The 15,085-nt window shown below is 43.3% G+C and overlaps 1 protein-coding gene across 3 annotated transcripts in view; it reads right to left on the bottom strand.

Annotated features, from left to right (window-relative positions):
* Positions 1–15,085, bottom strand: part of Ptprb (protein tyrosine phosphatase, receptor type, B) — a 104,564-nt gene that overhangs the window by 55,461 nt on the left and 34,018 nt on the right. For all 3 annotated transcript variants that reach the window (XM_063263482.1, NM_001372134.2, XM_063263483.1), the window contains 6 exons: positions 13,332–13,610; positions 12,056–12,313; positions 10,099–10,362; positions 7,819–8,088; positions 5,649–5,909; positions 53–319 (listed from right to left, as the gene is read on the bottom strand). In XM_063263482.1, the coding sequence (XP_063119552.1) occupies positions 53–319; positions 5,649–5,909; positions 7,819–8,088; positions 10,099–10,362; positions 12,056–12,313; positions 13,332–13,610 (1,599 nt within the window). The remainder of the gene's footprint in view (positions 1–52; positions 320–5,648; positions 5,910–7,818; positions 8,089–10,098; positions 10,363–12,055; positions 12,314–13,331; positions 13,611–15,085) is intronic.

Raw genomic sequence — 15,085 nt, 5'->3', positions numbered from 1 at the left:
ATCCGTTAGAGATCAATGCTGCAAGTCACAAACAACTATCTGCATTTCTTACCCGTTCTTCCTTCCGCCACCACCTGCCGGGAAGGAATCCCTCCGCTCACCGTGGTCACCACCACGGAGTAGAGGCTGCCGGATCTCAGAGCCCGGAAGCTGTACCAGCTGGAGTCACTGGAGACACTCTCGTTTTTGACGACCACATTTTCATGGATCAGTAAAACTTGGTAGAATTCTACATCTCCTAACGCCTTTGTCCAGTTAGTGAACAGACTACTGGTCATCCCTTGGTTGCTGACCTCCAAGTCAGTCACTTGGGCAGGAACTGAAGTGCAGTAGAGAGAAGACAAAACACATTACGTTTGGTCAAGGCAGTGCAAGGATAAGGGGTCAAAATGGAGACAGATTAAAGAGCTGCAAATGGTAACGACGACGACGACAACAACAACAGCGTGTTTTGTGTGGTTTTGCCTTGAGCTTTTCACCCTGTTTCTTGAGGCACTTGCTCCTTCTCTCCAGGGTTCAACCACTCTAAACAGCTGCTTACACGGCAGCTTTCAGTTAGTCAAAGTCAGTTCAGGTCTGCAATGAGATGTGAAGCTTATAAACAAGCTTTGGCTTTGAGTTTCGCATAGTAAAGGCGGATGCTTTAAAGAACATTTTATTTAATATGATTCCATCCATACTAATTCCACAAGAACACAAAGACCGCACCACCCTCTCAAACCAATGGCTGTTTCAGGATGGGGACAGGATACTCCTTCAAGCTGGTGGTTAGGTTATGGACCAGCAAGCTGGTCATTTCTTTATGAGTGAGTCCTCCAAAGGGCTATTGTTATCGATTCTGAGTGTCCCATAATAATATGTGCTATGTAATATATAAACTCTAGTATTGGTAATCATAACAAGTAGGGAGTGCCTGCTACCTTTCGGTTAGAGCAGGAGACATTTTAGAGGTCAGATTATCTACTACTCAAAAGTGTCAAGCTAGAGAGATGGCTCAACAGTTAAGAGCACTGACTGCTCTTCCAGAGGTCCTGAGTTCAATTCCCAGCAACCACATGGTGGCTCACAACCATCTGTAATGGGATCCGATGCCCTCTTCTGCTGTGTCTGAAGACAGCGACAGTGTGCTCATATACATAAGAAAATTTTTAAAAAGTGTCTATGAAGTTGATTTCCTTTACTAATGAGAAATCCAAAGATCAGAGAATATATGCTTTTTAGCTTATACCACAGCTTGACAAATAACCAGCCAGATATCCGAGCCAGGGCTTTCTCAGCCCCAAGCCTGTGACCTTCTAACTATCAGCCATTGGCATATCTAACCCATCTGTTAGTGACCACAGATACTGAGGTTGACGCTGGATTCTCTGTGTGATCCTTCCTTAAACTTACAATAATCAGAGCTTCAGTGGACCCCTCCATAGAGCTCATTAACTTTCAGGTTAAGATGTGAATAGTGATACCATATGTAGAACCATCAGTAGAACCACCTGATTAAACTTTTATATGGGAAATAAAGGAACTACAACTGTCAAACAGGTAAAGCAAAATGAAACAAAAACATCATCCCTCACAGCAATTACATAAACAAGGAAGACAGTCAAGTTTACTAGAAAGTTACAGCAAGCAGGACAGTATGAATAAAACTGGCAAAAGACAGGCAGATGTGTAAGTGGACAGATCAGAATTGGAAGTCCAGAAAAAGATTAGTGAATACATACACATCTAATCTAATCTATATATCTATTCATATATATGTATATATAATAGATCATAGAAGTATTTTATTAGAATAGAAATATATTATGTTTATAATATATATTATATATAATATAAATATATATAGAAATATGTCTATTATATATTATATATAAACAAAGCCGTCTTTATATATAAGCTTATATATATGAGACTATATGTATACACATATACACATATGAATCCTAAAGTTAGAAGTCTTCCAGGGAAGAGTCTCTACGGCCCTTTGTTAAGCAAAGAGGTTTCAAGTGTGATGCCAAGAGCGTGGTCCTCGAGAGATCTTCTTAGATGTCAAACTGAGGTACCACTACTAACCAAAACATGTGATTCAATCATTTAAAACAGGGAGCCACACGTAAGACATGCTTTTCAATATGCATTTCTAAATTGTGTGTAAGAGTCAAGAAGTCTCAAAACCTTTGTTTGTTGGGCTGGAGAGATGGCTCAGTGGGGTATGTGCTTGCTAGACAAAGCCTAAGAACCCAAGAGGTCATCCTGGAACTCAAGCACTCGAGCTCCTGTAACCTCAGTGCTGGGGGCTGAGGGAGAGGATCCTGGGCGTTCTCTGGCCAGCCAGTCCTGCTGAAGCCATAGTTTCAGATTCACGGAGATGCCCTGTCTCCTAAAAATCAGGTGTGGGCTGGCGAGGCAGCTCAGAGGGTTAATGTATCTGCTGCTAGGTCAGACGCACTGTGTTTCATCCCAGAGACTCGAGTGGTACAAGGAGAGTGCACTGCCTCCCAGGAGTTGTCATGTGATCCCCTCACATGGTGTGTGTGCCCACAAACTCACAAAGAAAACCAACAGACAATCTTAAAATTTAAAAAGAGCAGGAAACAGACGAAGGATGACATCCTAGCATTAACCTCTGGACTCTACCCTGCCACTCACGTGGGTGAGTGTACCCGCTTCCACAGCACACAGATTTGCATACAATACTGTTTGTTAAGAAAACTAACAATGAGCAAAATATCCAACCACAAACTTTCCGAAAGGAGGCAACAGTGAGCAGGCATAGGAAAAGGTTCTCAAGCCAGGAGACAACACACCTCCTTGGAATGGCTGAACTTTAAAATAAACAGGCACATAGACAGGCAGTAAGTGCCAAGTGCTGCCTGGAGCTCTCATACGTTGTTTACAGAAGTGTAAAAAAAATATTATCTAGCTGGGCAGGGTGACAAATGCCTATAGTCCCAGTCACCTAACGGGGTGGCTTAGACAGAAGATCCCTTGAACCCAGAGGTTTGAGGCTAGCCTGGGCACCTGTAGTGAGAGCCCCATCTCAAAGTGTAAGAAAGGAAGTGTTTTAATTGCTGTAGGAAAGACACCGAAATTTCCTTACAAAGTTAAACAATGCTGTACCATACTTAGTACATTCCCCAACAGTGTGAACAGAAGGAGCTCTGAGAACGTTAGCTCTGAACCAATGCCCCGGGCCTTCATTTCCAGCAGCATGCTAGATTATTACCATGAGAAAATCACCCCGATAAACATATCCCACGTATTGGATGAAAATAAAAAGCAAACGGAGCGATACATTGTCAAGAACATAAGGACTTCTCGGAGGCCAGTAAATGAGTGATAGGCCATTGGATTACTGAAGCAAACTGCTGCTACAGACATGAGCACACGCCTTGACTTTACAGTGCGGCAGGATCCTGGAGACAGGAGGTAAAGTGTAAGTGTGTGTGTGTGTGTGTGCGCGCGCGTGTGTGTGCGTGTGTGTGCGTGTGTGTGTGTGTGCCTATAGACTTTATTTGTGCTGGGAAAGTCTCTGCCCCTGATCTAAGACCCAAGCCTTCTTGGGAATTTTTAACCTTGAGATACTTTTTGTGTGCTTACATCTGGGGTCCACAAATGTGGGTGTTCAAAAACCCTCAGACTGACTGACTATGTTAAGCCAGGTCTGAGCTGACAGCGTCCAGGGTACATGGAAGAATCAAAAGAAAATTCTTTCTGATGTGCATCTTGAAACAAAGCCTTAAGGAGTTCTCATAGAATATAAGCCTATAGCAAAAAAGAGGAACATTTAAAGAAATAGAGCAACAGGAGCGAATGGCACCATAAAAAAATCAACAGGTGATAATAGCCTTTAACCTCAGAAGAGTTCAGATTTCAGTCATAAAAGAGTACAGTTAAAACATGTCCGAAGGTCTTGGGATATAGCTCAGTCATAGAACTCGCTCAGCTTGTGTGAGTGTGTGTGTGTGTGTGTGTGTGTGTGTGTGTGTGTGTGTGTATGAGTAGGTGTATGGGTGTATGTGCTTATGAATGTGTGTGTGTGTGTGTGTGTGTGTGTGTACACTGAACCAAGAACAAAAGAACATACATAGACTTGGGAGACAAACCAGAGACTGTTTGAAAGTGAAACATAGAAGAGATTTTAACAGACGAGACCGAAACAAACAACTGAAGAAATCGAGCAGTTTGCAGACCCAGAAGCAAATATTCACAGTTGTGTCTGAGTTACAAGTGGGGAATGGGAAAGAGTCAAGAGGCAAAATTGGAGAGTTAATGGCTGAAAATTTGCAGGATGGAGAAAAGGCACTAATCTGAAAGAACAGACATCCCGAGAAATCGCAGGTAAAAAATGGGTAAAAGACTGTCTGTACCTAGATTGTCCCCGTGAGACAGCAGAACTAGGGGGAGGGGTGCATAGAGCAGGCTTCTCACAGGAAAGCAAGAATTACACTGGAAGCCTGCGCTGTAACAGAGACACTAAGTGCCAGAGAAGCTAGAAAAAATATTCCCAGTGTCCTGATAGAAAATATCTCTCAGCACATGACAAAAACATAGGAAACCGCTTTGCAAAACTGAGAGCTGCAAAAAGACACGCCGGGGGGGGGGTGGGGGGACAAGCAAAAGTGGAGAGAGTTTGTCCCCAGGACTTTTTCAATAAAGAATTTAAAGAACGTCCTTCCGGATGAAGGAAACTCGCTGACTCGAAGCTTCTGAAACTCAGGGAAAAAGGACAAACAGGCGGTGAGTTGAAAGATGGCTTCACAAAACTGTATTTTGGGGAGGTAGAATTCACAGGAGAAATAAAAGGCCCGGAGAGACAGATCAGCGGTTCAAACCTTGCTGCTTTTGCAGAGGACCTGGGTTTATTTCCTAGGATTCACATGGTGGCTCGAAACTCTTCCTAACTCCAGTCCCTAACTCCAGTCCCGGGGGCAGCACATTCTCCTCTGGCACCATGGGCACCAGGGACACTCATAATAGTACACGCATGTACACACATGTACACACAGACAATCACTTATACATATTTTAAAAAGTTGAAGAAGGGAGGAAAGACAATACGGGCTATCCAGAGCTTATACGTGGCTAATGCCCGTTTTGATGAGGTGTGGCTCCTTACGTCACTGGGAAACGCTAAGAGCAGGGTTCAGCATAGATAGTGTCTGTCTTGCTGGCATGGGCACTCATGAGCTGCCCCGCCCCCCACTGACTCTGATGTTAGATTATCAATTCTCCTTTCTAAAGCCAATTTTCTCAGTGTGCTATAGATCCCACATCCCTCACTGAATGACAACATTTCCCCTCTTCTGATGTTGGTATCCTCCTTCCCTTTAGAAATTACAGCCAACATAAAATATCCTGCTTTTTTTAATAATTAATAATACTTTCTACCACACCCCTGTTCTCAATAGTGTCCCACCTCTTCATTCTCTTTTGCAGACAGAACTGCACATCAAGGTTACTCTCTAAAGTATGTTGATGAGTAAAATACACCTAAGCAGAAGGAGAAACTTGGTAAAACAGGAAGTAAATAGAAGGGTTCATAATGTCCTGCCGAGTACACAATAGGCTTGGCAGGCACCTGACGGGTGTCTGCAAATTCCTGTGGCTAGACCATTGGGGAATGTAAAATCTGTGAACGCCATTACCTGTTCTTCCTTGGATTGAAGCTGACTGCTTCAAATCTCCACTCATGCTAGTGACGGTGGCCTTGTAATTTCGTCCAGGCATCAGGTTGGTAAAAGTGTATTCTTTGGCATCTTTGGAGAGCGACTTGTGGATGACAAAGAGCTCTCTGTCCATCAGTGAAATGGTATACTTCTCCCATTCGCCGAGAGGGGCCCGCCACGTGATGCCCAGTGAGGTTTCGTTAGCCTGTTTGATCCGAAGCTGGAGGACAGCCAGGGGGACTGAGGAAATAGATCAGTCGAGACTTGGGGTCACTGATTCAGTCACAACCATTGGTAGTCTTCAGAGAGCTACTCTTTTCTATCCATTCTGGACTCTGCAGGAGGTGGGTGTGCCCAAATCTAGCCCCGAGAGTTCCTCTCGTCTTGTGGACCATTGTTTTGAAAATAATTTTTAAAAATCCCGCAACCCACAAAACTAAGACTAGACTATGCTTGAGTATTTGAGTGGAGTGAGAAGTATTTATTGCTCTCGAACCTGAGAAAGGCCAAGGGCTCCTCTGCTTATTTCTGAGGGGGACCCTGCTATGTCAACTGGATAATAATTGCAGTCTTAGCAGGGGCAGCTTGTGTCTTAAAGGGATCTTGATGTCTTCCTCTTCTTTAAAAGACGTTATCATTATAATTTCTCAAAGACAATGTTAACAGCAACATATTGACCCCACAAAACAACAGGAAGCCATGTTATAAAAGAGTCAGTTGTACAGAACTACAATTTGATTTGAGATTTTCTGTAGTTTCATGGTAATAGATCACTGAATCTTTCATCAATGTAAAAACAGCAAGAACGACAACAGAAACGACAATGATTTGTACTGAGTCTACCTCAAGCTCCTTCACTGCCAGTGTGGCTCTAAAATGGCCCCTAGGTAGCCTGTGAAAATGGCTTGCTCCTCTAATGAACCAGAAAAATCTAGAAAAAAAATACACAAATCAAGGGATTCTAATTTTTTGCATTTTCTGCATGTCAAAAGACATCTGCAGAACCTCCCAGGCCATCAAGGGTATGTGTCCCTGAAAAAGTCACCAAGAAACTGAAAGATGTCCCTTTTTTTAAAATAAATTTTTAAAAGATTACACACACACACACACACACACACACACACACACACACACACACACTGTAGCTGTCTCCAGACACACCAGAAGAAGGCATTAGATACCATTACAGATAGTTGTGAGCCACCATGTGGTTGCTGGATTTGAACTCAGGACCTCAGGAAGAGCAGTCAGTGCTCTTAACCACCGAGCCATTTCTCCAGCCAAAAGATGTCAGTTTTAAAGAAGCAGTGTGAGCCCTTGTGGCTTGTACCAGTATGTGGGGGCTGGGCACTGGGTCAGTCCCCAAAGAGTGTTGAATTGCTTTGCTCAAGTTTTAAAATGAAGGCTGAGGGACAGCTAAGGGTTTTCCCACAGGCCCTCAGGTGAGCAAAGCACTAACAATGCTGTGCTACCTATGCAGGGCTGAGAGTCGGCTTTCTGAACCCTCCAGCATTGTGGACGTGACCCTTATCAGGAAGAAACAATTGTTTGTAAGCTAGAAGACGAAGTTGCACAGAAGAAAAAAGTATTCTAATCTGAAAGAGAATTCAGCATGAAATAACTAAAAATTAAAGTTGGAGGCTGGCGGGGGGTGGTTCTCCAGAGAATTGTGCCAATAGGGTGTGTAATAGTTAGGGTTTTACTGCTGTGAATAGATACTATGACCAAGGCAACTCTTATAAGGACAACATTTAACTGGGGCTGGTTTACAGGTTCAGAGGTTCAGTCCATGATCATCAAGATGGGAGCATGGCAGCATCCAGGCAGGCATGGTGCAGGAGGAGCTGAGTTCTACATCTTCATCTGAAGACTGCTAGAAGACTGACTTCCAGGCAGCTGGGATGAGGTCTTAAAGCCCAAGCCCACAATGACACACCTACTCCAACAAGACCACACCTCCAAATAGTGCCACTCCCTGGGCTAGGCATTCTCAAACCACCACAGGGTGGACCCGACTGTTCATTCACCTTACATTTCTAGGTTGCTGTTAGCCTTATAATAGCTCACCTTTAGGGAGTACAGAAATAAAACATCCGTGGCTCTATGAAACGAGGGATGAATTAAGTTCTGCCCATCACGTGTGTTTTACCTGTCCTGCCTTGGCAGCGCTCGGAATTCCTCAGATTTCCACTCTCAACGATGACTTCTACCTCATACTGTCTTCCTGGTATGAGCTCCAAGCCTTCCAAGGCAAAGTGTGTTTCTTCCTTTCCCACAGTGGTGTTGAGCAGGACCAAGGAGTCATTGAAGAGCAGGATACGGTAGTGATCCCAATCTCCAGCAGGGGGCGTCCAGTTCACTGCAAAGGACTTCATCCAAATCTCGTTGTAGGAAACCAGATTGCTCACTTTTTCTGGAACTAAACAAGGACGTGTGGACGGTATTGAAAACAAAGAAAAGAATTAAGAATATTCATTTGCTTTTCATGGGAAACAATATATAGAGGACACACATGATTGCTATTGAACACATTTCTACTGCTTTCGGATAACTGTGTACATCAGGTGAGTTTCTCTCTCTCTCTCTCTCTCTAATTTTGAACACATTTAACATTCAAGAAATGCAGGTGAAAATCATTTCAATAACGTGACAGTTATGCAGTCTCTTGCCACACTGTTCACAGTGTAGTGTCGCCACTGCCGTTTTCCACTGCTTGTCTGCCAGCCCTAGAGATCATACTGACGTTGTATCTCCTGATGGTGACACTGACAAATGTGATATCTTTTGAAAAAGGATACTGTATGTCGTGGTTGTGAAACATCCTCTTTTTTTTTTTTTAATTCCAGCAGGAAAAATGAATGCCACACACATGGCTTTGGGCATGTTTTGAGTGCAAACACTCTCGGGGTCTCTTCAAAAAAAAATGACCAAACAAAACCCAGGTTCTTTGCTTACGTCTGTGTCTTTTCTGTAGCCACTGCCCCTCATTCCTTTTCCCTTTCTGTGTGTTTGGGAGTGTGTGCTCCAGTGCTGTCCTCTCTGAACTCTCCCACTTCCGAGCCTCTGCTCCCCAACCACAGACATTTCTCATAGACATTTCTTCTTCCCCATTCTATGTTCCAGGAAGTTCGCTCTTTCTAGGTTCCCCTGCAATGACATTGCCACTGAACTTCTACTGATCTTCTGGAAGAGAGTATTGTTTTTGGTTCCTTTTGACTGTATCACTCTTACTTGCGATCTCTAGCGGCACTGAGACTGGACTCAAATCGAACCATCTCCTTTAAACTCAAGTTCCAGTACTTTCCTGGCCAGATGGCCATGAATAAGTTATTTGATCACTAGAGTTTATCTACACAATGTCTATGCTAACAACACAGCTCTTCGTTTACAGTTTTCTTGCAATAAATAAATGAAATAGGTTCAGAGTATTTGCACAGGGCCCGACATATGAAATTATTAATGTCATTGGCATTTTTAAAGGGTACTATTTTTGGTGTGTGTGTGTGTGTGTGTATGTGTGTGTGTGTGTGTGTGTGTATGTGTGTGTGTATGTGTGTGTATATGTATGTGTGTGTGCATGTGTGTGTATGTGTGTATGTGTGTACGTGTGTGTATATATGTGTGTACGTGTGTGTATGTATGTGTGTGTATGTGTGTGCATGTATGTGTGTGTATGGGTGTGTGTCTGTTGTGTGTGTGTATGTGTGTCTGTGTGTGTATATGTGTGTGTGCATGAGTGTGTGTGTATGTGTATGTGTGTATGTGTGTATGTGTGTGTATGTGAGTGTGTGTGTGTGTGTGTGTGTTTCACCTTTGGTTAAAATGTAGCATCTATTAAGCAAAAGCCAGCAGATAATCCTTTATTGAACTACATAAATGACCCCGTGAAAGATTGTACTTTTAGTTTTAGAAATACAAAAACAAGCTACTGAGTAGGCTTGCCCACAGGACAAGAACTTGCAGAACTTTGCAGAACCTTGACTTAAAAACAATAATACACCATAATGACTTTAACAATGTGCAAGGTTCATAATACAGTAATTATTCAAATAAAGAAAGATAAATGTTCATTAACATAAATGAAGAAGATTATTTATGGGAAACATCACGAGATGCTGTGTTGGCCTTATTATAGGCATCGGTGACAGTGGATTTGTGATTCTTAGGTGATGGGGCATGAGAAAGCAGGCAACAGGGAGGGAGAACCCAAAGATCCGAGTGCAGCCCAAAGCACATTTGCTTAAATGACCCGATGTATGCAATTAAAGCCTCTGTTTTATTCTGTGCGTGAGTTCTATTCCATGGTCATTCCTGGACATATAAGCCCTCAGGTAGGAAAAGAAGTCGCTTTCTCAGTTATTCTGCCTGATTCTGAGCTGTATCTGAGAATGATTGCGGCCACCAAAAACTATTCCAGAGGCTGACTCACCTGTTCTGCCCATTGCCGACTTCTCAGCAGAGAGCTCACCAGAGACACAGCGGATGGTAACTTGGTAAAACCGTCCAGGGACTAAGTCTTTAAATTGAATTTCAGTAGCACGAGGTGGTAGTGTTTTGGATTCCTTGACGGTCCCTTGGTGAGACAGGGTGATGCTGTAGGAATCTATAACCCCAAGAGGTTTTTGCCACTTCACGTTTAGAGAGGTCAAACTGCCACCACTTGTCACCTTCAGATTTGAGACTTCCATAGGAGCTAATTAGTAAAAGAATGGAAAAGAGAATTTACTCCTCATCTCTTCCCTTCCTTTGGCCTCATTTTGACCTAAACTTTAATGTCTACATGCAGTCTGAAGCCTGGATTCTGGAGGGACTTGCGAGCTGCCCACAGAACACTGGGCAGTTCTCTGTCAGTCTCGCTGTGCCTGGTTGCTTACTAGAAAATAAAGTTTGGTTAGAAGATTGTTCGTATTCATTTACAGCTCTGGGATTCTTCAGACAGAATTTGCAATAAGGTCTGCCATCTACTAAATTCCTTTGTGAGCAAATTTGTGGGTTTATTTATTTATACAAATATACACTAAATAGGTTGATTAGTTGGTGGTTGTACAGATGTGTATGCTCAAATACTTTTTAAAAGGTTGTGTGTGTGACATGTGTGCAAGTGTGCACACACAGATGCTAGAAGAGGACACTGGTTACAAGGAGCGGGACTTACAGATAAGTGGGGGCTGCCCAAAGTGGGTGCTAGAAACTAAACTCTGGAAGAGCAGTAAGCACTCCTATGGGCTGAGCCATCTCTCCCACCCACTGAAATACTTTTTATATTAAATCATGCTAAGGTTAAAGAGCTGTGCTACTCATTCATCAAAGGAAAACTCACAGGAAGAGACAAAGTTTGACGAATATTATTCCTACTTCTCACACATGCTGTAACTATGCCTGATGGTGTAGTGCAAATTAATACAGTTTCACTAGAGGACTGAGTACAGCACAGTGATTTTGCACAGGATGCTCGAAGGGTAATTTGTTCTCTCTGAATCTTTCTGTTTCTCTATCTCTGTCTCTCTGTCTCTGTCTCTGTCTGTCTCTGTCTCTCATTCAAGATGGCCTAGAACTTTCTATATAATCAAGTCTGTCCTCAAACTTGTGATCCTCCTGCCTCAGCTTCTCAAGTGCTGGGATTACAGGTGTGCACTTGGCTTTATTTTCTCGTGATATTCACAGATAGTTAAGCTATCTTGTGCATTTTTCGTAGGAACATCTACATATTTTTGAAGTATATGCATGTGTAGCAGTCTCCAATCTCTCTCCTTAGCCTCCTATACTCTTCCCTCTAGAACAACTTCAAAGGCATTGTCTACTTTACAGCTTACTATGAAATTAGATAACTCACAAAGAGAAGTTTATCGACACATTATATAAACTAGGAGCATCTGAATGTAAGTCCCGGGAGGGCTCTGACATTGCCTATCTCAACTGGCACTAACCTTGACACATACCTAATGCTCTGGAAGGATGGGCTGAATGAGTCAGTGAGTGAACAGTTCATTAATAATTAACACCAATTATTTTGTATTCAGTTTAGATTAGGCTGAGCCACTGGGTCCCCTGTCGTGTTTTCTTGGGTGGAGGGTTCTAGAAGTGACTGTCATACAAGAACATGTCTCCATACATGGAAAAGGAAAGCACTCTAAGCTCACTGTGGGTGCTCACAAAGATAGATACCTACTTAAGAGCCAGAGGCAGGGAGCCTTAGTGGGCATTAGACAGAAAAGTTTGAACCATATCAGCACTTCCATTTTTCTTCATGAAGGTGGATATATGCTAAGGTCTTTCTGAAACTCACATGAATTTCAATTTGTCCTACAGTACCATTATCCAAATAGCAAGCCAGATTTAAACTCAGTTTGAACTTTGTTCTTGTTCGGCAACGAGGAGGAACTTACCGGTCCTCCCCAGTTTCCACCTGGAGTTTTGTAGTCCCGAGGCCATGGTGACAATAGTGACGTTGTAGAGGTGGCCAGGGGTCAGCCCACGGAAAGCATAAGAAGTGTCCCGCTTGTCCACGTTTGTGTCCTGAACGATGGCCCCTTTATCCATTAGCATCAGCCTGAATTGTTCCACATTCCCAGGACCACGAGACCAGGAAATCAGGAGAGAATTAGGATTGGGGGAAATGCCAATATCTTCCACTGGAGATGGCCCTGCGGGATAGAGACACACAGCCGCAAGGTCATTCTTGTCTTGTAGAAGACAAGAGAGTTCTTTAGTTTGCATATTCGTTTATACTCTTTTCTATACTTTAAACTCATAGCAATACTCAGTGATGGTGCCTTGACAGTTCACTGGGACTTTCATTAGTTAACCATCTTTTTAAAAAAAGATTTATTTATTATATATAAATACACGGTAGCTGTCTTCAGACACACCAGAAGAGGGCATCGGATCCCATTACAGACGGTTGTGAGCCACCATGTGGTTGCTGGGAATTGAACTCAGGACCTCTGGAAGAGCAGTCAGTGCTCCTAACCACTGAGCCATCTCTCCAGCCCAGTTAAGCACCTTGATAAAGATTTTATGGGCTAAAAGGCTATTTTATCTCCCCTGTTGTATGGCGATTAAGGCAGGGGTTGCCTATGCAGTGCAGGACAGCATGACGAGAAATAATAAATAGAAGAGACCAAGGAACAAACCCTGGGAGATGACGATGGGAAGAGACAGAAATAGCCAGGTAAAAAGAGAGAGAGGCCGGTGGCAGGGAAGTCATGCACATCCTGGGAGGGACATGACTCACGGGGACACCAAAGGAATTTATCTTCCAGCATAGCCAAGAAGCAAAAAACTTATTTTAAACCCAGGAGTATTTAGAAGACATCATAATTTAACATTACGAGAATATTTGGGAAATGAAAATCTCGTTTTCCTGGATTTGAATTAGGCATACCTGTAGGGAGTATCTATTTTAAATTAGAGAAAATTCTGCTTCCAGAGCGATCTCGTGATCACCTAGTAAATGTAAGCGACACATTCACTTCATGCGTTTGTGATGGGTGGCATTTTCCCCGTTTCTTGAATAATTTTGAAGGAGCCAGAGAGGGCTGGGGAGTGTTTGCCCTGCATGCAGGAAGTCTCTGAGGTTTCATTCCCCAGTACCATCAAAAAGAAGAAAGCGATGAAAAGATACTGCCAACCATTATGACCATTATCCACCACCCGTCTTACCGGTAGATCCATTGGTATACACCGGAAAGGAGCGCTTTCCTCCAGAAACAGCTGTGATGCCAATTTTGTAACTGCTACCCGCTGTGAGGTTCAGAAAAGTGTACTGGCTCCATGTGGCACTTTCTTGAACTTGGACTTCCTGTATCTTCTGATTGTTTTGATCAAATAATTGCACCTCATACCAGGTGACTTTTCCAGAAGAGGGAGTCCACCGGACCTGCAGGGTGGTTGATGTTGTCCTCTCGGGGTTGACTTCAAGCCTGGCCGGGGGCAAGGGATCTGCAAAGGGCATCAAGGAGAAGGCAGCATGAGGGCTTTGAAAATAGCTGTTGATGCTACCCCCCCCCCCGCCCCTTCATATGCCTTAAAAATGTAAAGGGTGAGGTGGGGATCATTGGTGTATTGCTGTCCTCAAAAACCTCTGTCTCATTTCACAAAGACACAGCTCCCTGACCCCTTAGGGACAAGAACTCCTACTTCTGAGAAGGCCTTTTTGTTAAGGTTGGTCTGATCTTGAAGATTCAACCAAGGCCCTTTTTCATTTGACTAGCATGTGTTGGGACAAGCATCCAGGGTGTGCTTGGTTCAATACTGAAGATCCAACCAGAATATAGATGATAGGAGTTTGTACTCAGCTTTTCCCCGGGTTGTTTATCCTAGGTGCCATTTATAGATATAAGTTTGGGTAGCTTTTAGTTGTTAGGTAGTCACAAAACACACAGATTAGATACTGATCCTAAAATAGATTTGCTTACCGATATCGACGCTCCCAACAGCTGGGGTTACCAATATTTAAAATCTCAGTTCTGGAGCATGCTGGAGTTGCCAGAGATGGTGGGATGGACAGGGTTTTATACCTAACAATTAACTTCATTTCAGTTCTCTCAGTCAGGGGCAGTTAGGGGAGCTGCTGAGTGCCTGCTGACTCTTCACCATTGAACGTGAATCAGGATGGAGAGGGTATCCTGGTATTGGGGACTGGGTCAAAGGTCCACAGTACTTCATGAACAGCTGTTCTTTAAGTACAGTGGGGAGTTAGGCTGTCCTATGTCACATGCAGGGAGCATGCAAGAAATGTGTACCTGAGAAAAACTTGGCAATCCTGGATAGGTGGGGTTCCACAAGTCAGAAAAAGATATCGGGGAGCAATGTATAAATCAGGCCATTTGTTTGAGTGGCACAGCTAAACAGATCCCACAGCTTTGGCCACCTCCCGATGGGCGGCCTTTTGCTCATGATACCAAGAATTATAGACCTTATAATAAAAGCACAATTTGAAGAAGATGTCCGTTTGCGACGAATACAACGCCAACAAGTAAGCTAACCCTATTCTATATTCAAATGGCATCTGTGGACAGGCAGCCTTTAAGACGGCCTGTGGGTGAACAAGAAAGACATCATATGTGGGACACAGCGTGAGGTCCGATGCCTTTATGTTTTGTGCTATTATTTATGTGAGCTCATCATTCTGTAAAAGTTAAACATGCCACTAATATGTCAGTAATTATTAAAAATACAGAGAATAGCCAACAAGTAAACCAAGGAAATGTGTGTGTGTGTGTGTGTGTGTGTGTGTGTGTGTGTGTGTGTGTGTGAGAGAGAGAGAGAGAGAGAGAGAGAGAGAGAGAGAGAGAGAGAGAGAATGAATCTGTCTCTATGGCTTGGTGGTCCTATACCTAAGCAGTTTGTAATACCCGAAGTTCACTGTGATTATGTTCTTATTACACACTGATTTATCAGCCACAGAACCAGTG

This window comes from Rattus norvegicus, chromosome 7 (genome assembly GCF_036323735.1).
Source record: "Rattus norvegicus strain BN/NHsdMcwi chromosome 7, GRCr8, whole genome shotgun sequence".
Taxonomy (NCBI): domain Eukaryota; kingdom Metazoa; phylum Chordata; class Mammalia; order Rodentia; family Muridae; genus Rattus; species Rattus norvegicus.
This window is presented reverse-complemented; position numbering and strand designations above follow the sequence as displayed.